A 22,509-nucleotide genomic window follows, 5' to 3' on the forward strand; every position below is an offset into this window, starting at 1 on the left:
GTTATTGTGGTAGGGGCCGGGTTGGGGGGTGGTCCACTGCTTACCCTGTCCGGACGACACAGACACCAGGTGATGCAAGGACGAGGCGGAGACAGATTTCAACAGTAACAGTTCCGGATTTATTCGTCGTCCTCCGGACGACCACAACCACGCACCGCAGCCAGTTTACAGTTCTCTGTCTCCAGGCCCGGGTACCTGCACCTTTGCTCCAGTCGAAGTAACGTCCCTCGCGGATCTTTCGCTGGGGCTGTCCTAGACCAATCTACCGCCAGCGCTTCACCTGCCCGAGGTCGTCGTCCAATCGGTACCCCCAGGCCTCGTCTGTCCTGCGGTCCGTTGGGTTAGGGCCACCCCCCTGACTGTCTCTTTGCTGTCCGTCCCCTGGTCGAGCTCTTCTCTCTTCACCGTCTTCTATCGAGCTCCTCCCGGGAATAGCCTCCCTGGAACCCTATCCTGTTCTATTTATCCCCTCTCTCACCAGGAATTCCCCTCCTGGGTTCCTATCTCCCCGCCCCCCATGACTAAGCGTTTCTCAAGCCATAAGCTGATGTTGAGTCCTAAGCTACTCCCCCCTGCCATCTTGTGGTCATTTCTGGGTACTGCACTCTCCTATCCACCTTTCCCAGCTGTCACCCTTCTATCCTGTCAATCTCCGTCTCTTGTACACAAACCGTCCCCTCCTTCTACCAGTCACGTCTGTCCATCAAGTCACCTTCCCCACATTATCAGCAGCACACCTGCCGTTTACGTTGGCGATGTGCTGCTGAGAACAATGATTTTTGTTCTGGCATAAACAATCCAATCACTTGATGAATATGCAGCATTTTGCCTGTTTAGTATAATACATCCCATAGGCCTCGATATATTATAATGTGGACCACAGTCCTCCATATTGTAAAATGCACACCCCATAGTCCTCCATATAATATAATATGCCCCATAGTCCTCTATATAGTATAATATACTCCCTATAGTCCTCCATATATTAAAATACACTCCTCAGTCCTCCATATAGTATTATACACTTCACATAGTGCTCCATATAGTATAATGCACAGCCATAGTCATCCATGTAGTACAATTCACTTGCCATAGTATAATGCACCCCACAAAGAGTATAATGCACCCCACATAGAGTATAATGCACCCCACATAGAGTATAATGCAACCACCCCACAGAGTATAATGCAACCCCCCTATAGAATATAATGCAGCCCCCCTGCACTTCAGTTTGTAATTGAAGTGTATTAGAAACGTGATTGGATTATTGAATTAGATATAAATTTTGTATGAAATTCACATTTGGTTCCGGATCTCCTCTTTAATAATGTAAACTCACAATGTGCATCCAGGAAAGTCAGCGTTTGTCCTCTTGCTATGGAAGCACCCAACAAACGAGCGGAAACCAGACCTTTCCTTTCTCTCTGTCTGACCACTGTCACAATAGGAAACTGTTTCATGTAGTCATCCAGTGCATCCTTCAAATGCTCTGTCAGAGAAAAGCAAAAATCATTAAATCAATCAGTGAGTAAAACCTTTCTTCAATATTTGCCTTTTGATATCAGCTGCTTACCATCTGTACTGGCATCATCCACCATGATAATCTCCTTTAGGAGAATGGCAGGGGATGTGTACATGACGCTGTGCACCGTGCGGAGCAGCGTGGACCAGGCTTCATTGTGGAACACGATTATGACGCTGGTTGTGGGCAGTGGAGGACAGCGCTTGAACTTTTGCACAATACACCTATGGAAGCAAATCACAAACTTAGTGGTTCTCTAGACAGGCCTAAATTTCCATCTTAAATAAAAGGGTGACTTTGAACATTCTTTCTATCGAGTGGTTCCTTTATGTTTTTTTGATCCGTGTGCTCCCCTCTTCTCACTGGCATATAAAAAAATAAAGTGAGTGACAAGCTGCAGCTGCATTCCCCTCCTCCCCCAACTCCATCTATGTTATTTTTTGATAGAGTACAGATTCTTTTTTTTATTACGCTAAAGGGGATATCTGGGACTGTAACAAAAATGTGCCTAAGTTGCTAACAGAGGCAACTACCTGCCTGTTGTACCCGGCACCGGTCATTGACCACTCCTGATGGCGCTTCAGCTGCTCCCGGTCAACAAAACAGCAGTTTCTCTTCCTGTTGACAGGACGGAACTAGTGGCATCATGCTGATAGCCGGCTTTCCCCAATAAGGCAGAGAGAAGCCGGCTGTCAATCAGCATGACACCAGTAGTCCCACTCTGTCAACAAGAAAAGAAAAAACCTCTCTGTTGACCTGACGTCAGCGGAAGTCAGTGACCACTCTGTGCCGGGTACAACAGACCTCCCTGCATGTTAGTGCTTAGGTACATTTTTTCTTTTAACGTCCCAGATATTCCCTTTAAGGACGTTTGTGAGCATCAACATAGAGCATGGAGGAAAGGGGAACTACAAGTTGCCGGAAAGTTGAGTATTATTGATTTATATGCACACACTTTCATAGGAAGTCAAGCAATACCTTTACATGGCCAATCAGTTCCTCCATTACTGATAAATCAGCATTTGATTTGATACACAAATGAGTCTGCTATTTATAGAACTGAAGCCACTGTCACTCCAGCTCTATTCCCCACCCAGTGTTGTGCTCCTCCTGCTTGAATGACGACTCATTTTTCTCAAATCACACAGCTAATAGGCTGTTAATCAAGCTGGAGGAAGTCGTGCTGGGTGGGGAATAGAGCTGGAGTGACAGAGGCTTCAGATCTACTATAACTCTCCAGTCTCATTTGCAAATCAATTAAAATGCTGATTTCTCAGTAATACAAGAACGGACTGACCATGTAAAGGTATTGCTGAACTTGTCTTTGAAGGAGCTACATGGACATATAAATAGTTTGTGTTGTGAAATCCTTGTGACAAATTCCTTTTGAGAACTGAAAATCAGTAGATGTCTAGGGCAGCACAATTTTCCAGACTATGAACATTATTTGTCACAATAAACAACACTAATGTTTGGTTCTCATTCATCCGGTCACCCTTTGTTTTATCAATCCGGTGTGGCGGTGAAATGGAGGAGTCTATACTTTGCTATGATATTGTTCATGTTCATCAGTTTTTGCTACCAACCCTTCAATCGGCCGGATCAGAAAAAGCTACGTTTCCTTTTTTCCCTTTTTTGATCCGGCTCAGCAGTTCTGCTGTAGAACTGATGAAAAAGGCTGAAGAAAACTGATGCCATTAGGACATCAGTTGTGGCAAAAAAAAAATTAAAAATCATTATACTGATATGCTGGACATATGGAAAACCTGCCTAGAGTATGCTGAATTTTAGCAGATTTTTTTGTTGTTTGGAACCAAAAGAAACCCCATACAAATATACCGGTATCTAACAGATGTTTAACCTGTTCTTGCATTAAATATGGAAATCTGTTCTAAAGTAATGAAAGATAAAAGATCGACAATAAGTTCTTATGCAATATAATGAATAGGTCAAAAAAGCATACCGAAAAAGTTCCAGCGTCAATCCCTTGGTCGGTAGACAGGTAAATAAGAGATGGGATACTCCTGTTTTATTGGTTATTAAGGTGCCTTTAAAGTTGGGCACAATATTGTTCATTATATAGCAGAACATAATCTGACTACATGATACATATAGACATGCAAAGAATATAAAAACGACTACATACTCAGGAGTCCTCCTGTCCGGTCCCAGTTCTCTGTGTAGTGAGATTCTATCGCTGGCAAATAAGTTAAATGCGTGTTTCATGTGTCCTTCTTCTTGTTCCTTCTTTTCTTTGAGGCTGAGATTGAGAACTCTATAGGGTTTTCCAGAAGCTCCGGGAGCCTTAGGATCCTGAGGAGGTCGGACAAGGTAGGGCTGGAGTTCTTCTGTGGTGTAGTAACCGGGCAAACACCAGATCTCTTCTCTACTGTCCACCTGATTATAAAAGTTCACGCTTGACAAGAACTCGTTAGTAAAATCGTCAAAAAACTTTGCTTCCTCAATTTCATCATCCAACTTTTTCATGACGTTTACGTCTTTATCGAATAGCTTGTTTTGTTTTAATAGATATCCCGCAATTATTAGTAGCGCCACAATGGATTTCCAGCGGTGTAATATTAGTCTTTTAACACAGGGCATGCTGATGCTTTAAGTCTGTAGATAGAGAAGTTTGTCAATAGCATAAACTTATCCAAATGTCTGTCAATTTCGTAGCAGATCTGTAAAATGAAGCGTAAGTAATAAGTTCCCGAGTGTCCTCTTTATCATTGATTTTATGGATCATCTTACAAATGTCTAAAGCAACCTACAAATAGGATGGATGGATGGATAAATGGCCGGGAAGGTGGTTGCAATTCAGCAAAGGGGGTCTTATATAAAATCCAAAACTGGAATTCATCCTCCTGCTATGGGTTCATGTTACTCTACCATCTTGGGTCAGGAGGACTCTTTGCCTTTTGCCTTCACCCACGTTGTTGCTCCTTGTTAGAAATAAGGGCAACCCTCTATCCTCTGGACATTGATGTCTTCATTTCTCTATCGTTGGAAAGAATGAACTCTAGTCACACAAATTATAGGAATGTGACTAGAGATGGGATTCCCTACTCATGCATCCTATATCAGGACGTGTTTAGTAGATAATGGAAAGTTTCCATTCTATTTCCTCCTTAAGTAAAGTTGGCCATACACATTAGATGCCTGTTGGCCAAATGACGCTTTCAGTTATCGTTCAGCCAGCCTCCATCTCAGCAGACTCTCCCATACATAGGAGCACTCATTCACCTGCACTCTCCTATATGCTCTATGAGAAAGGATTTTTTTAGATATATATTTTTTACATAATTCAACAGTTTTGGTTCCTTAGACAGTTCTCTTCTCCTCTTTCTTTTCTCCATGATTAGTGTGTCACACACAGACACATAATGCAAAGATTGAGTCAACTTCTCCCGTTTCTATCTGGTTTCAGGTATGATTTTCATATTGCCCACACCTGTTACTTGCCACAGGTAAGTTTGAACGAGCATCACATGCTTGAAACAAAGCTGTTTATCCAAAATTGGACCATTTCACAGGGGTTTTGTGTGAAATTATATCCAATTTGTCTTTGTTTCTGTTTTTTTGTGTTCAAATACACACATTTATTGTTTTTTGATCATGCCTCCTACCACAAAAAGAATTAAAAGGTGATCAACATGTCATTTGTGCTCCAAAAATGATACCAGTATAAATCTACAGCTTGTCCCACAAATAAAACAGGTCCTTACATGACTTTATCTACAGAAAGAGAAAAAAAAATGTGATGGAAATTAGAATACGGTACACACAAGCAGAACACACACACAAAAAATATACAGTGGGTACAGAAAGAATTCAGACTCCTTTAAATTTTTCACTCTTTGTTTCATTGCAGCCATTTGGTAAATTCAAAAAAGCACATTTTTTTCTCATTAATGTACACTAAACCCCATTTTGACTGAAAAAAGCAGAAATGTAGACATTTTTCCAAATTTATGAAAAAAGAAAAACTGAAATATCACATGGTCATAAGTATTCAGACCCTTTGGTCAGTATTGAGTAGAAGCACCTTTTGAGCTAGTACAGCCATGAGTCTTCTTGGGAATGATGCAACAAAGTTTTCACACCTGGATTTGGGGATTCTTTGCCATTCTTCCTTACAGAGCCTCTCCAGTTCCGTCAGGTTGGATGGTGAACGTTGGTGTACAGACATTTTCAGGTCTCTTTGACCTCATGATTCTCCTTTGGTCTGACATGCACTGTGAGCTGAGAGGTCTTAGGCTGGTTTCACATTAGCATTGAAACAACGCTGCGCACTGCGTCGGTAAGCCCCGCCCCGGCTCCCTGCCCACCCCATCCGGGATCACCGCCTACTATCGCATTTGCACGCATTTCGGCGCGCACGGTGCACCGTCAAAAGTGCGCAGCACGCTACTTTCACACTGGCAGCGCATGATCTGCGCACTCTATGCTAAAGATAGGGTGCGCCGATCGCATGCGTGCAAATGCGATAGTAGGCGGTGATCCCGGATGGGGCGGGCAGGGAGCCGGATCGGGGCGGGACTTACCGACGCAGTGCGCAGCGTTGTTTCAACGCTAATGTGAAACCAGCCTTATATAGACAGGTGTGTGCCTTTACAAATCAAGTCCTATCAGTTTAATTCAACACAGCTGGGCTCCAATGAAGGAGTAGAACCATCTCAAGGAGGATCACAAGGAAATGGACAGCATGTGACTTAAATATGAGCATCTGAGCAAAGGGTCTGAATACTTATCACCACATGATATTTCAGTTTTTCATTTTTAATAAATTTGCAAAAAATTCTACATTTTTTTTCAGTCAAGATGGGGTGCAGAGTGTACATTAATGAGAAAAAAAATGAACTTTTTTGAATTTACCAAATGGCTGTGTAAAGGTCGGCCAGGGCAGTAGTCGTGGCTGAGTATCTCAGGCATTCTATACCCTGGCCTCCTTCTACCTGAAAACGATACTTCTTCTCGTGCATGGTACTCACTACTCACGGTGCTGTCAGCGTCTTCGTTGCTGCGCTGACTTAAAGCTGATCCTGGATAACAAAGAATAGAGACACATTCCAGGGCAACTCTTAACTGAAAAAATTCATTTACTTCATCCATGTAGTTTCCAGCATTTCCATCACAGTAAAGACGGAACATTACTTCATCTTTCCCTTCACTGTTCCTTGCGTCACTAAGTGTTTCCGCAGGACGGAGCATCTCAGATGGCCCCTCAGTGTCTTCCCTGTAAAGCATCACCACGGTGAAGCGCTCTCCTGCCCGTTTCGCCCCGGACATCAGAGATTCAGCCCATGTAGCTATCTACCACACTCTGGAGTGACCTGCCCTTACACGTTTACGGTGACCTTCAATCTTCCTCTGCTTCCTTCCTTTCTTTTCCTCTCTACTGCTGGTTCTGCACCTTGCTCTTCTCTGTGTACACCCTGGGTGGCTGGGAATATGCTTCAAAGGGTAGTTAGGCAGCTTGGGCATATAGCCCACCCAAGCACAAAGGGGTCAGGCCCCTGACTGACTACTTCAGGAAGACCTTCCTGACTTATTTCCCAGCTAACCCCTTCTACAGTTAACTCTTATGTGTACTACAGCTAAATCTACCAAGTAGTGGACTCTGCCCTATCTATTGACCATAACTCAAACTGCACTGTCCCTACCAAGTACATGGTGCAGAAACATAACACATACTATATAAATAATACAGCAACATGAAATATACATTAGTACGCTATAACGGTATAAAATATATTATATATATATATATATACACATATATATATATATATATATATACACATAATAATAACATGGAGAGTTAAAGAGGTAAAACTCTCAACCCCTTACAGCTGCAATGAAACAGAGTGAAAAATTTAAAGGGGTCTGAATACCTTCTGTACCCACTGTATAAATTAGTATTGTTGTGATCGTACCAACCTGCAGAATAAAGCTAACATGACAATTTTACTTAACGGAGAAAAATGTTTAAAAAAAAAGATTCAAAATTAAAGTTTCTTTTTTTGTTTTGCCTATGTCTCTCAGAATATGGCATCACTAAAATAAGTGATTTTTTTTTTTCAAGAGAGTAATTATTGGACAAAGTAGTAAAACTATAACAATTTGGCATCGTCATATTCGAACTGATCAACAGAATAAAGTTAACGCTTTATTTGTGCAGCATGTGAATGTCGTAGAAAATAAAAAATGTAAAATAGCAATGGAAGAATTGCTTTTTTAATGAGATTCCTCCTCATAAAGTATTAATTAATCAAAGTTTGTTAATAAATTATCTGTACACTAAATCGATTCTACTGACAAATACAGCTAATCTTAAAAAAAAAAAAATCTCAGGCCTCATAAGGCTATGTTGACGAAAAAATAAAAGTTATGCTTCATGGAACGCGACAATAAAATTTAAACAACAAAAAAAAAAAAGACAAATAAATAAATGCTGTTGTAAAGGTTAAAATTGGCGGTGATGCCAAGGGCTTAATATATGTGCCTTCAAGATATGTTAAACAAATTACTTCGATTATCCAAGGAGATCCAACCTAAGCACATCTGCAAGAACAAAACAATAAAAAAGGAAAAAAAGATCATTTTCCCAACAATAATGATCACTTTCATCAGTCCTATCAGGAATCATTTTCCATTGCAAATTGCTTTTGTGATTAAAATTATTTGATGGAAAAGTGCACAAAAAAGCCACCCTGCTGGTCTATACAATGCAATATATTACACTGTCTTTAGAGGAGGGGTTTAAAAAAAAAAGGAAAAAATGCTTAAGAATAGGTTTAAATTTGTATCAAATTGCGTTTCGATTGTGTGTAATTTCTGTAATTGTGCGGAAGGTAAAAAATGTAAATAAGGGTAATTCGTGGCTTAGCAGCTCTGCACAGTCGGGAATTTAATTAAAAAGAATAATATGATTTATACTTTACCCACATTGATATTAAAAATTCCCAATCAAGAGACTCGCTATATAAATAAAACGCTATATCAAACAAGAATGACAAATAGTGGCAGCAGCGTGTTCCTATACATATTATTGCCAGAAATGGGAACAGATCCAGACCAAAAAAAAATATTACAGAATGGTTGAAAAATGACAAAAGTCCAGCAAGTTCAATTCAGCAAAAAATGTAACAGGACAAAACCGGCAGAGGTCCAGTATACCTCACAAGTTTTTGGATGTCAGACTCTATGACACTTATGGTTCCATTGTGTGGAAGATCCCCGGTTGTTGCCGTTCTTGGGTGCTGAAGCTCTGCTCCCATTGCAGGAATTGTGAGCTGAGCTGCAATACTCAAGAACAATTACTACATGATACATGGAACTATTGTGTCTTGGTTCTGTAAGCTGATAGTCCATGGTCGCAGATGGAACTGCTTACTGCTGAGCAGTGAGGTAACAAGGAAATGGGCGCCCAACAATCTAATATTGATGATCTATCCTTTGGATAGGTCATTAATATCCAATTACTGGACAATCCATTTAAGCTTAAGTAGTAAAAAGGTATGTGGGAAGTCAGTTCAAAAGTAGGGACTATCCTTCCAAAAATGGCAACCTGGAATTCCATTACTCCAGAAACTCTAAATCATATACAGATACATTCATTAAAAGTAGTTGAGTAGACCGCTCTTTAGGCGAAAGATCAGGGAAGCAGAACATTCTTTATAGAGGAGTTAGAAAAAACTCACAAATGTGCCAAACACTTCCCCCACATTCCTGGGAGCAGTTTAAATGCCCCCAACATTCCCGGGAGCAGTTTTATTGACCCAACATTCCTGGGAGCTGTTTTATTATCTCCAAAGTTCCAGGGAGCAGTTTATTGTCCCCAACATTCCTGGGAGAAGCATTATTGTCCCCAAAATTCCTGGGAGCTGTTATATTGTGCCCAACATTCCTGGGAGCAGTTTTATTGTCCCCAACATTTCTGAGGGCAGTTTTATTGACCCAATGTTCCTGAGAGCAGTTTTATTGTCCCCAATGCTCTTGGGAGCAGTTCTATTGTTCCTTATATTCCTGGGATCAGTATTATTGTCCCGAACGTTACTAGGATCAGTTTTATTTTTCCCAATATGCCTGGGACTTGTTTTATTTTACCTAACATTCCCGAGAGTAGTTAGTTTTATTGTCCCCAATGTTCCTTGGAGCAGGCCACCATAGTTTCTGATTGGAATTAAAAATGTGGAAGATGCATGAATGTTTTTTGTAGGCACTCAAGTTTCAAATGTACGTGCTTGGGACTTTAGGGATGAGGAGGAGAAGAGTTCAAAGCGGGGAAATGCAGAGCTACAAAATGCGTGGAAAAGAGAGCGGTGGAAGGTTTTACGGTAAGAATAATTACGGCAGGGAGCAGAAGAAGCCATCTTACTTGAGAGTGCAGCTAGCAGCTTTCTCTCTTATTTTTCTCTGTTGGAGTATACACCAATATTCAGATGTCAAAGAAGGCGGTAATTTAAAAAAAAGTTGGTTCATTAAAGCTTTTACTCATCTAGGCCGTTTTATGTAGTAAAGCAGTGTCTTTTTTAATAACTCACACCATACATCTCTGGACGTCCGGTGTAGGACAAGTTATGACTCTAATCACATCTGCACTTGGAATTTCTATTGTTTGCTCTGGATCTCTGATTTCATTGTTCTACTCCCAAGTCCCAAATCACTGGCATGACAGATACCTACAGCACCAAACTGACCCTATTGACTATATTAAATACAATATAATTGGGTCTGTTGGGTTTTTCCCTACAAATATAGGGCAGAATGTACCACTATTTTGTTTCTTTTTTTTTTTTCTTTCACAGAACTTCCAACACAGATCATCATCTAAATAGAAGCTGACAGTCATATGGTGTATGGTACGAGGACCCACGATCCACAATGATTCTATCTGTCTTGTTGACTGTACATACAAATAACTTGTGGCACGTAAAGAGAAGGTTCACAACAGTTAATTAAATCTCACTAAATAAACAAGCGTCAGGGACTTGTATTGTGCCTTATATGAAGAGAAGAACAAAATCAGGGTATTTTAATGGTCAGCAATCGCAAGATCTCCGGAGATTGAGAAACTACAACTCGCTGGTACGATGGGAGTTATAGTCTTCCCCCCAATTTCAAAGAAAAATTGCCATTTACTGATATATAATATGAGATAGAATGATGATTAACAGAGAGCATAGAAAAGTTTTGTAAGTTTATAAGAAATGTGGTACTTACAGTAATGGAGAAGTAGATGGTCAATTCCCACCAATGGACGGCTTCTGGTGTTACAACACTCAGGTGCACCTAATAGGTGAGGAAGCTGATGGTGGAGCAGGATCTGAGTATATGAGGAGGAGGACACTGAGGATAAATGATCACAACTTCAGGATTTGGCAAAAGATTCACCTGTTCCTCTGGATCCAGGTGACATAAGAGGAGGTGGCTCCTAAAACCTGCACGTTTATATAGGTAGCATTACAGAATTGTCAGCTTTACTACAACTGTCAACTAATAGAAAGTGCAAACCTAGGGTTCATTCACACTGGACGATTCTCGTGAATGAGAATTCCTAGGAATGCTCATTTCCCAATAATCACGCAGCGCAAAAAGACTGCAGATCACCCAATAAACAAGCAAAATGATCGCTCACTGAATGAAATGATCTTTTGGTTTGCTTAAAAATCATTGTTCTCGGCAGCACATCATCAGGAGATGTGCTGCCAAGAACAAGGACAGCCTACGCTCACAGAACGATATATTACTGAACATTCTGTGTGCATGAGAGGTGTGGCCTGCCTGTCTACACCGGCTATAAAACGGCTGCTGATCGGTGGCCATTTAATGCACCAAGTCGGCAAGGGTATATGTATATTCTAGCCAATCTTAAAATGAGGAAACATGATCAAAGTGACTCATGCTCTTTGATAAGTCTGTTTATGTGAAACCGCATTGGAAACCGCACAAAGAATTGACATGCTGCGGATTGTAACCCGCGGAAAAATCCGCAGCATGTGCACTGTTTCCCCCCCCCCCATAGGAAATAAAGGTACTGTACAACGCAGCAGAATCCGCAGCATGTGCACATACTCTCAGTGTCACCTATGCATTACACAACTACTTCTGATACCCCCTGACCCCCCACATGTCACCCATAAATACCTTTTATTCCTTCAGCGCTGTATGCTAATCTATTCGGCCCGGTCCGATGGGCGTAGGTTAGTTTTTGTCTCTCCCCCCCTCCACGGCTTGCTGTATGTATTCCTTGCTGTGAATAGCATACGCCATGGCTTTCTATGTACCGGAAGAATAGCGAAGACTTTTTCCTCAGTGATTAACTTTGCTATTCTTCCGGTCTTCTCTCCAGCACTTTTGAAAGGCTTCTGGCGTCAGGGAACACAGAAATGGCAGCAAAATACTTCGGGTACATAGAAAGCCATGGCGTATTCAGGCACAATACCACTTTTTGGCTTTGCCCACAGTTGGGCAATGCATACTGCGCATGCGCGAGATGCCTTTCGGATACGCACACGCGAAAACTCTACGCGATCTGTGATATTCACAGCAAAGAATGTGTATGGGAAGGGGGGAGAAACGGACAATAAGCCAGGCACATCAGACCGACCATATTACCATACAGCGCGGGAGGAATAAAAAAGGTATTTATGGGTGATACGTGGGGAGTCAGGGGGTATCAGAAGTAGTTGTGTAATGCACTGAGGGTATGTTGACATGCTGCGGATTCTGCTGCGTTGTACAGTACCTTTATTTCCTATGGGGGGGGTAAAAAAAAAAACAGTGCACATGCTGCGGATTTTTCCGCGCGGTTTTGCTGCGGGTTACAATCCGCAGCATGTCAATTCTTTGTGCGGTTTCCGATGCGGTTTAACACCTTAGGCCTGTTTCACACATCCGTTTATGTCCATCAGTCGAAATCCACCGTTTTGCAAAAAAAAATGGATCTGCCATTTTTCTTGGCGGATCCGTTTTTTTCCCATTGAGTTGCATTACCGGCGGATCTTGACGGATGGCCATCCGTTGGATCCGGTTTTTGCGGATCCACCAAAATTTTGACGCCCGCCGACATGCCCAAACGGACCATGCAACGTTTTTTTGGGCGGCAGGATCCGCACTTCTCACTGCGCCTGCCCGAAAGACTTCACTTAGCCGGAAATTTAACCCTAAACTCTGTTCTGGCTGCTGAAAAATTCTCTCTCTCTCTGTCGCCCTCATACCCAGAGCTGTGGGGTACTCGGTACCGGGCCGGTGTCAGGGGAATGTGTCACAGCAGCAGTGACCCGGTCCGTGGCCTTGGGCGCCCAATGTCAATGGTGGTTTGTAGTTAATGAAATAGAATAGTTCGTGACACCACCTGTGTTTAGCAAGCAAGATGTTAAACCAACACTGCGTGCAGATCCTCTGGGGCTGATGGTGTGTTGCAGCATAGATGGTATAGCTCCCCACAGGTGAAGCTGTAGCCCCAGGGCAGTGTGCAGGCGCAGGTAGTGTAAAAGATGATACCCAGATGTAGCGGTGCTAACGGTGTTGGCGCACAATGACTGGAAGACACCAGGGCTTGCAGTTTCAACGCTTTACTCACAGGTCTTGGTAACCACTGGTGCCCGCTTCCAAGCCGTGTCCTCCGGGGCAGAGACTCAATCAACCTCCCGGGCAAGTTAGGCTTCTCCTCTCCAACACTCCACCAACATGTACCTTTCCTGAACGACTCCTCTATTGAGCCTTTTAGTGTGAAGAGCTCCAGTACCATGGTTACTCTGAAGTTCCTCCTGTCAGATGTTCCTAACGACTCTACTTGTATGACAGACAGCTGTAGCCTGATCAGGGACCTCCTGGATCCCGGCTCTCTATCCGTGTTGCTGTTGTGTCCCAAGTCTTAGATGGGAGTAGTGCATTTACAGCCAACTACTCCACCGGTGTCTGCTGCAGAACCATAAGTGTCCATACAACCTCGGGGACCGGGCCCTGGCCTTGAGCTGAGAACCTATAGGCAGGGTTCCACTTCCAACCCACAACTCCTCTCTGTTCTCCTGTTCCGCGCTGTTCCTTCTCTCTCTTATGGAAGCTTAGGTTGCAGTTCTACGTCTTTCTCCTTCTGTTCCTTTCCCTTGCCAGCTGGCTCAGGTCACTGAGGCAGCTGCAGCACTCCTTCCTCCATGCCTCTTCCAGGGATCCTCACTCCTGTCTGAGTGACTTCCTACTCCTCTGACCTTCTGTCAGACTGACCTGTAATTCTAAGCTTTCCCACTCTTTTATATCTAACTCCACCCACCTCCCAGCACATCTCATATTGCGAAGCAAGGAATCACCAGAGGTGCTCTGCTACCCTCTAAGCAAGAGCCGCAAAGTGATCAGTGCTGAACTATCCTGTGTGTGGGATGCAGGTGTTGGAGTGAGGAAAGGAGTTCCCAACTTACCTAGGCGGTGGGGCACTACACCTTAGGAGAAGGTGCAGTACCTCTGTGGCGACTGAGCCTCAGGGGCGCCACCTCTCTCTCCCCCCCCCCCAGGCAGCGGTTCCTTTAAAATTCTTCCTTTGACGGATCCGTTAAAATAACGGTCTGGTGACAAACGTTGTGGTCAGTACAGGAACGGATCCGCTATGCGCCATTTTAGCGGATTTTGACTGAACAAAAAAAACTGATGTGTGAAACAGGCCTTAGACTGTGTAATCTAAATTTACAAAATGTACTTGTTTGCTTAATTTGACTCATTAATTTATGCCAAATTTTAATGCAATCTCAAATTGTGCAAGGTGTCACAATTTAGGCGACAAAATGCAATTATGCCATTGTTTTTGGGCTTTGTTTCAGGTCAGTATGATTAAAGTGATACCAAACATGTAGGTCTTATATACCTATATTTTCAAAAAAGTAGCACCATACAAAACTGATATGGCTAACGGGAGCAAGAGTCAGGGGACCGACCAAGTATCCTCCATATACATACAGCAAAAAACGGCAGCACCCAGACGTGGGATAGTGAAGAACTGCGGTGTTTAGTCACCCATGTATATACATATATACTGTAAATACTATGTAAATGTATTCTGGCTTCTTGCGGTCTCCCTGCATTGTGGTGGTACCCCGGCCATCGCTTCAAATGATCCTGCTTCCTGTACAGCCGCGAAGCGTGGAGGAGTTTCCTCTTCACGACTATTGGTAACAATTTTACTGTAGGGATTAGTGACCTTTAAAGGTTATAAATTTAGTGTAAAGCGGAATAAAATCTGTGCAATTATTGACAGAAATATTGAATTGAATTCTTCACGGATTTCCCTTTAAGAACCCAACATTTCTTCATCTCTTTTTCGAGGCAATCCGTTAGTTTCTCCCGATGATCCTGGGCATACCGTATAAAATAGTAAGTGCTGGTGCGGATCACACCTGGATTGTGTTTCCATGGAAACACCACAGTTGAGTTTCAGCGAGCGGTCGGACCAAATGAATGAACGGCAGAGAGAGAGAGGAACAATGCCGTTACTCCCTTTGCTCAGTCAGAGATGGGTAGGAGGGTTGCTAAGCAACAAGACACCATTGACTGAAGTCCTTTGAGATTAACAAAGCTGACCCACTCACAATTAGCCAACTTCTCGAAATGAAAGTTTTTTATTTTTAGAGTGTAAGTAGCCGGATAAAAGGGATAATGAATTGATGAAAAAAGGCATACAGGAGACGCCGGTATTATAATTACCTCTGACTCACATGCAGATATTAGAGCTGAGCAGGACCCTGGGCCAGCGGTCAGGTCTGTGGCCTGCGAACCTCCTCCTACCTCCCAGCATCTCTAGCACCTCTCCTAATAAGTCGGCTCGGTGTCAGGCATACGATGATGTTATACCGGGCCTACTAATCATAAGAGGCCCAACTGATACTGGAAGGTAGGAGGACATCAGCATGGGCTCTGGGCCGGTGCCCATGGACTACCAGGGTTCCCAGAATCTCTTTGCTCAACTTTAGCAGATATCTATCTGTATATCATACCTTCAAGCCCCGAGGGACACCATAACTGGTGTCCACAATGCGTTGTGGCTATTTTTTTTTTTTTTTACCGCTAAGCCACAAGACTAACCCTGCCAAGTTTGTTCTGTGAGCCCACCCAAAATTAGTGCACCTAAAAAAGCTCCTGTGTTTCCACACAGTTTAACACCCATTTTATGGACTCCACACAGTATGACATCTTAAAAATGCCCCCCACACATTGATGCACCCCATTGCCACCTTACACTCAGAATGATGCCACCACAGTCCGCAGTCTTTATTTTATTGGGTGACGTGCAGCGAGCTCTCACCGCAAGCCCCACACATGGGCGAGTGAACAGCAGACATGGATAGGTGAAGACAGAGAATCCGTGGTGGTTCATGATGTGGCTGCATTAACCCCTTTCCACTACATGACATATATTTGCACCATGGGTGAATGAACTTCATAGAGGACCTGTCACATGAACACAGTGTCTTATCAATGACTGATGACCTTCCCTGTATAAGTTTCCATTCAGCGATCGCTGTCAATCACTGATTAGGACAGCCCACTGCACTCCTAAGCCCAGAATGGGCAGGAATTTCAACGGATAAAATACACGTTTATGCTGAATCTTTTCCCACAAATTATAAATTTACATCACCTCTTCCTGCTTTATAACTTGGTGCACATAGACATACAGAGCATTTGCAAGCTGACATACTACCTTTAACACAAGATGCCATATATAGATGCAAAATGTATTTCAGAGTATAGATCTGTCATGTACCCCCCACAGACAGAACCCAGAATCTAAGGGGTTAAACCGCTATATAACATCTAGCTGCTGTTGGCACCCTCTGTAAATGAGGGGGGCACAGTTCAGTGCTAATATTTTAATACTAATTACATGGGCCCTTAAAGAGGTTGTCCAGACGCAGATCGTCAGTAGCAGATCAGAAGGAGTCCAACAACCCAAAGTGTAGGGGCCGCTGCCAGCAACTACAGCACAGTTTCTATGCAAAAGACTAAGAACTGTGCAGCAGTAGCGAGAAGCCTCTACTATATTTTCGGTAGCGCTATGCTCCACAAAGTTTCTGCTGGCCCCCAGTGGAACAAAAAATAGCAGATTGGTGGGGGCACCGGGTGAGGGACCTGACCTAATCTGCTATTGACCTATCCTGTAGATGGGTTTTCTATGCATAGGTATGTGATGACCTAATTTAGAACCCAACCTATAACGTTCAGAAGGTATTAATGTGATCTTGCCTCGGGACTTTCTAGTGGGTTATTCCCAAATTAACAAATTATCCCCTATCCAAAAAAATCCAACCACTGGAATATTCGGCAATCCCAAGACTGGGCTCTGGGACCTTGAGAATGGGATCTACAATCAAGTCTATATTGGAGCGGAGGTCCATGTGCTCAACTTCCACTTTATTTATTGTCTTTGGGACTGCCGAAATAGGGGAGTGTTGTACTCTGGCAGTATCATGGACAATGAATGGAGCCGAGGTTGATCTATGATCCATTCAGACCATCGGTGAGACCTCCAGTGATCAGAATGTTATTCTCTATCCTATGTCTCTTTTACGACAGAGAATTTCTGGTAGTTTTAGGGTGAAACTTACAAGCTTCGGTCATCTTGCAATAGGATATGTCATCAGTATTAAATTGTAGGGGTCTGACTCTCAGCGTCCCTGCCAATCTGCTGTTTAAAGGGGCCGCAAGCGTCTTCACTGTTTACATAACTCCATGCAAAACACCGCCATACTTTAAGCAGCCGCTATTAAAAAGCATTGTATTCTAGTGTAAGGCGTAATAAAAGCATTGAAGAGGCTGCCACGCTTGGACCCCTTTAACCAGCAGATCGGTGAGGGCGCCAAGAGTCAGAACACCACTAATCTAATTTTGATGGCAAATCCTAAAGAACTGGAAAACCTGTTTAAAAAAAAAACAGCAGGGAGAGGAGGTGGTTGAGCAAAGCAGAGGAAGCCAATTAGTACTAGAAAGAGAGGAGAGATCACAAAGGCAGTAAGAGGAATGAAGTCAGTGCCGAATCGGCAAGGGGAGGGGAACGGGATTACACACAGGCAACATAAGTGCAGAGAGTGGAAAGAACCTACAGCAGAATCTGCCGGGGAGGGAGGAGAGAATCCACACGGGCAACCAACATCAATGTCCACGGCACGGAGATTACAATGGACCTGTATCTCAAAGGGAAGACAGGAAGACAGCTGAACCGGTGCCATCCTGGACTCACAGACCTCACATCCAGCATGCATTACTGGGAGGGACAAGCCATGGTTGCCAACCGTCCCGAAATTCCTGGACAACCCGCATAAATAGGGCACTTTTTGCTTTGTTCGGAATTAAAAACTTGATGTGTCTGACTTTTTTTTTTTTTGAAGCTGGAGAGACTTCCACCAATATTTACGGCTGCATTTATCACCTTTTTGTACAGTTCGCAATGAAATTACGTCTGTAGATGTGCATCTCTTATAATCTCAATGGTTATTAGGGTCATCTAATGTGTCAGTAAAAAATATGGTCAGTTCGTGATTTTTTGAGAAGCGGTCAAGAAAAATATAAAAAGTCAAGTTGCCGGGACAGACGGACCTGAAAACATCTGAGACTAGGAGAAGGCAGCACAAATCGCAAACGTTTCCCGATGTGCTCAATTTTCTGTTACTGATCGCAAATCGCATGCAACTATCTTGTTATGGATGTAAATGCAGGTTGCATGAATCTGTCACTTGTGTGAGATTTGGCAATTTTAAAAAAAAACCAAAAGAACAAAATTGCAGATCCAAAATGGTAATGTAACTGCAAGATGCATAAATGTTTAGGATCAAAGCAGACCTGGGCAAAATGCATCCCACCGGCCACAGCCGGCTCCCTGGCTGTTCCAGTATGGCCTGTGGACTGAGACAGCAAAATGGCTGACAACAGCAGCCCACAGGCCGCACCATGCCCTCCCAAGCCGGTATCCCACTTCTCAATATCACCGCTATCTGCATTCTCAGGATACGGATAGTGGTGAATACATTGGTGGAGGACGGAACAGCCGACTCCTTCTTCCACCAATCAGCGCTTACTACTGAGACAGCAGATACAGTGATGTCACTACATCACCTCTCAGTGCATCGGAGCGGAGCGCTGGGGGAACAGGAGCAAGGGGAGTATGTGTTGTACTTTTTATATGTGTATTGAACATGTGCCTGTATGTAGGGGGCTATGTGAGGGCTCATACCGAATAAATGGAGCCTATGTGGGGACTCATTGTATATAGCGGGCTATGTGGGGGCTCAAACTGTATAGATGGGCTATATGGGGGCTCATACAGAATAAAGGGAGGCTATGTGGGGACTCATATTGTATATTGTGGGTTATGTGAGGGCTCAACCTGTATATAGAAGCGCTAGGTGCGGGGCTCATACTGTATGATGTAGTGGGCTGTGTGTGTCACGACTGCAGGTCTCAGCAGTTTGCTTTGCAGACTTGTTTCTGGGCCTTCTGACTCTAGGACCCTTTCCCCGGCTCTAGTTGACACACCTGGACTAGGGTTGTTTATAACTTCCAGCTGGCTGCTGAAAGTTGCAGTTGATATTGCTATTTCCATTTCCCTGTTGAGGCTTGGAGCTATAGCAGTCAGCTATCATCCTCTCTGGTGTTTGGAGGACGTCCGTGTTTCTCTCTGAGTCTACTCAAGCTAAGTGTTTCCCTTGTTTGCTTATCCCTTTTGTCTTTAGTGGTAGTGGGGAATGACTAGCGCTATCCTGTCCTTCCTGATGCAGGGCTTATCGCCATGGTCAGGCAGGGATTAGGAATCCTGCTCGGCTATAGGTGCAGAACTTATATAGGGATGATAGAACAGACAGGGTGACATTAGGTCTGCCTAGGGGTCTCCACTCCCCCCTTTCCTAGTGTTTGGTTCCCTTGCCCTTATCCCTTTGTGATGCACTTAGCCTTTCCTACAGGTTGTGTGACAGTGTGGACTCATGTGTGTGTATATATATATATATATATATATATATATATATATAGAGAGAGAGAGGCGCTATGTGTGTGCTTATACGGTATATAGGGGGATATTAGCATACTTAATTCTGCTCATAATATGTGATAAAGCGAATATGAAATAATAATTATAATGAATATGTTAATATTAATATTGAGCAGAATCAATTTCAGCCTATTGGTTCGACCATCCACAACAGTCACGGTCTCTCATTTCATGTTTTTATAATACTGTGTATATCTTTTTTTTAGCTTTTAAGGCTATGTGCACACGTTGCGGATTCTGCTGCGGGTTTTTCCACGCGGATCCGCAGGCAAAACCGCAGGTAAAGTGACCTGCGGTTTTCCTGCGGATCAGCCTGCGGTTTTGCCCTGCGGTTTCATACCTCTACTATGTTAAAGGTGTGAAACCGCTGCGGAATCCGCACAAACAATTGACATGCTGCGGTTTGTAAACCGCGGAAAAAAACGCAGCGTGAGCACAGCGGTTTTGAAAAGCCATAGGGTAACATGGTACTGTACCATGTCTACGGAACTGCTGCGTTTCCGCAGGGCCAAAACCGCTGCGGAAACGCAGCAGAATCCGCAACGTGTGCACATAGCCTAAGTCTTGACATGTGAATCCCCAGAAACAGCAGTGTGTGCCAATCTCAGTGCACACTGATGACTTTATGAAAGCCATAGCGGATTCCAGCCATGTATCACTTAGTTGTGATAGAATTAGTTTTCTCTGCTGCAGATCTAGCAGAGCTCGCAAAATGCTGAGCTGTTTATAACCCCGCCCACACCACTGATTGGCCGCTTTGTGTGCACACTGTAAATTGACAGAAAGCTGCCAATCAATGTGGTGGAGGTGGAGCTACACAGAGCGGTTGACTAAGAGGCAGGAGACACCTAGTCCTGCAGTGATAATCTCCTGCTGATAAAACACTAATTTTTCTTGAAAGAGCAGCACACAGCCTAATAAGCAACACATCTCTGGAATCAGGGTCTCAGCCCTTCTGCTCTTAGATTGCATAGCCAAAACACTACTGAACAGTCCCTTTAATGCCCTGGGTATAGCACAACTATGTTTTCAGCAAGCTTTCAATTAAAATGAATAGTCTGGGGCTGCTTATAGGTTCTACAAAACCCCTATAATACTATTATTGTTTTTTGTAGCTATTTTAAAGATTATAAACTTGAATGGCTGATTTTTTATAATAAATTGTATTTTCAATTACTTACAGGGCAGCATACATTACTGATAAGCCCTAGTAGGTGCCTCTAGATAACACCCCGTTGAACCATAAAAATGTTAAAGCTCCTACGAGACATCTATATTGGATACATGTTTTCATCTATGAATATCGTGTACCCGTACTTTCAAGTAACTTTTCAGGATAAGCCACCCTGTGTGTACAAAGAATAGCACTATTTCTGTCCTTTATGTGACTTGTATGCTGAATTTGTAGTAGCGTTTCCCCTTCCTACTACAAGCTCAGCAGTTTGTCTTTGGGTATGCAGCTTTTTCCCCCTCCCTCTCCATAGACTTTTATGGGCAGCAGGTGTAATTTGATCCCTCACTGAAAACAGATCTGTGCAGTTTTTGAATGACAGTACAGAGCGATAAGAAGTGACTGATTAGTGAGGAATGGCTTATTCACTAATAAGATATATTACATAGTTTCTAATCTTCACTGGTATGGCTGAAAAATGAAAATAAAAGTCTAGTTTCTATTTAGTTTCTTGACCAAGCAGAAATTCATCACAAACCACAGACCATACACCAATTGCAGAGGGGATGAAGAACAGAGGAGGAACAGGCCAGAGCTTTGTTTGTAGGATTGCACGCTGGGGTCCCATGTGTTCCATTAAGATATCTGATGGAGAAGTCACTAATCCTCTTGGGTTCTCTCTGCTCACAAACATGAATTTACAGAGAAACAAAACTGATGATAACATAATAATTAGAGGAACACTGAGTGATGAGACCCTCGATTTACTTATGGACATATAGATGTTGGTACTGGCACAATCTGCTAAAGAAGATACTGTAGGCATTGAAGAACATCTTTTTTGTATACATTGCAATCCTGGCATCGTGCCCACTGTAATGTAATAAAAAAAAACATAAAATGAATCCACATCCTACTTGGCGTCGTTCCCAGAGCTTTATTACAACCACTTTACCAGGGATGAGTAACCTTCCGGTAACTGCTCAAGTGCCAGTCGTGGATCACGTCTGCAGAGCTACAAGCACAGCAAGATGAATTTCTGGGTCAGGGCAACACTCGCTCGACACGACCAATATAGTGACACTCAGCACGCTGACTGATACATGCCGACACCCCTACCGATACATGCCATGACCAACAAATACACGCCACCTAATACACTGAGCGATACATGCCAAACGTCAACCTATATGCTGACCAATGCATGCCACCCAGAATGCTGACATATACACGCCACCCAATACACTGACCGATGCATGCTGACATTCCAACCGACACATGCCACAGACCAACATATACATGTCACCCAGTACACTGACCAATACATGCTGACACGCCAACCAATACATGCCACAGACCAACATATATATGCCACCCAATACACGGACCAATACATGCCACCCAATACACTGACCAATACATGCTGACACGCCAACCAATACATGCCACAGACCAACATATATATACCACCCAATACACGGACCAATACATGTCACCCAATACACTGACCAATACATGCTGACACGCCAACCAATACATGCCACAGACCAACATATATATGCCACCCAATACACGGACCAATACATGCCACCCAATACACTGACCAATATATGCTGACACGCCAACCGATACATGCCACAGACCAACATATACATGCAACCTAGTGCACTGACCGATACATGCCACCCAATACACTGACCAGTACATGCCACAGACTAACAGATACATGTCACCCAATACACTGACCGATACATGCTGACATGCCAACTGATACATGCCACA

General features: G+C 43.3%; 1 protein-coding gene and 1 long non-coding RNA gene across 2 annotated transcripts in view; one reads left to right on the forward strand and one right to left on the reverse strand.

Moving 5' to 3' along the window:
* The window catches only part of LOC141049373 (polypeptide N-acetylgalactosaminyltransferase 3-like), a 49,229-nt gene extending 38,343 nt beyond the window's left edge, over positions 1–10,886 (reverse strand). Inside the window, exons 1-4 of the mRNA XM_073545780.1 lie at positions 10,748–10,886; positions 3,669–4,138; positions 1,574–1,746; positions 1,340–1,489 (exon numbers count right to left, since the gene is read on the reverse strand). Coding sequence (XP_073401881.1) covers positions 1,340–1,489; positions 1,574–1,746; positions 3,669–4,123 — 778 coding nt within the window. The 5' untranslated portion in view covers positions 4,124–4,138; positions 10,748–10,886. The remainder of the gene's footprint in view (positions 1–1,339; positions 1,490–1,573; positions 1,747–3,668; positions 4,139–10,747) is intronic.
* The window catches only part of LOC141049375 (uncharacterized), a 261,995-nt gene that overhangs the window by 46,844 nt on the left and 192,642 nt on the right, over positions 1–22,509 (forward strand). The window lies entirely within an intron of this gene.

The sequence above is a fragment of the Dendrobates tinctorius genome, unplaced genomic scaffold (assembly GCF_039654945.1).
Source record: "Dendrobates tinctorius isolate UK_male_01 unplaced genomic scaffold, ASM3965494v1 ptg000143l, whole genome shotgun sequence".
NCBI classification, from domain to species: Eukaryota; Metazoa; Chordata; class Amphibia; order Anura; family Dendrobatidae; genus Dendrobates; species Dendrobates tinctorius.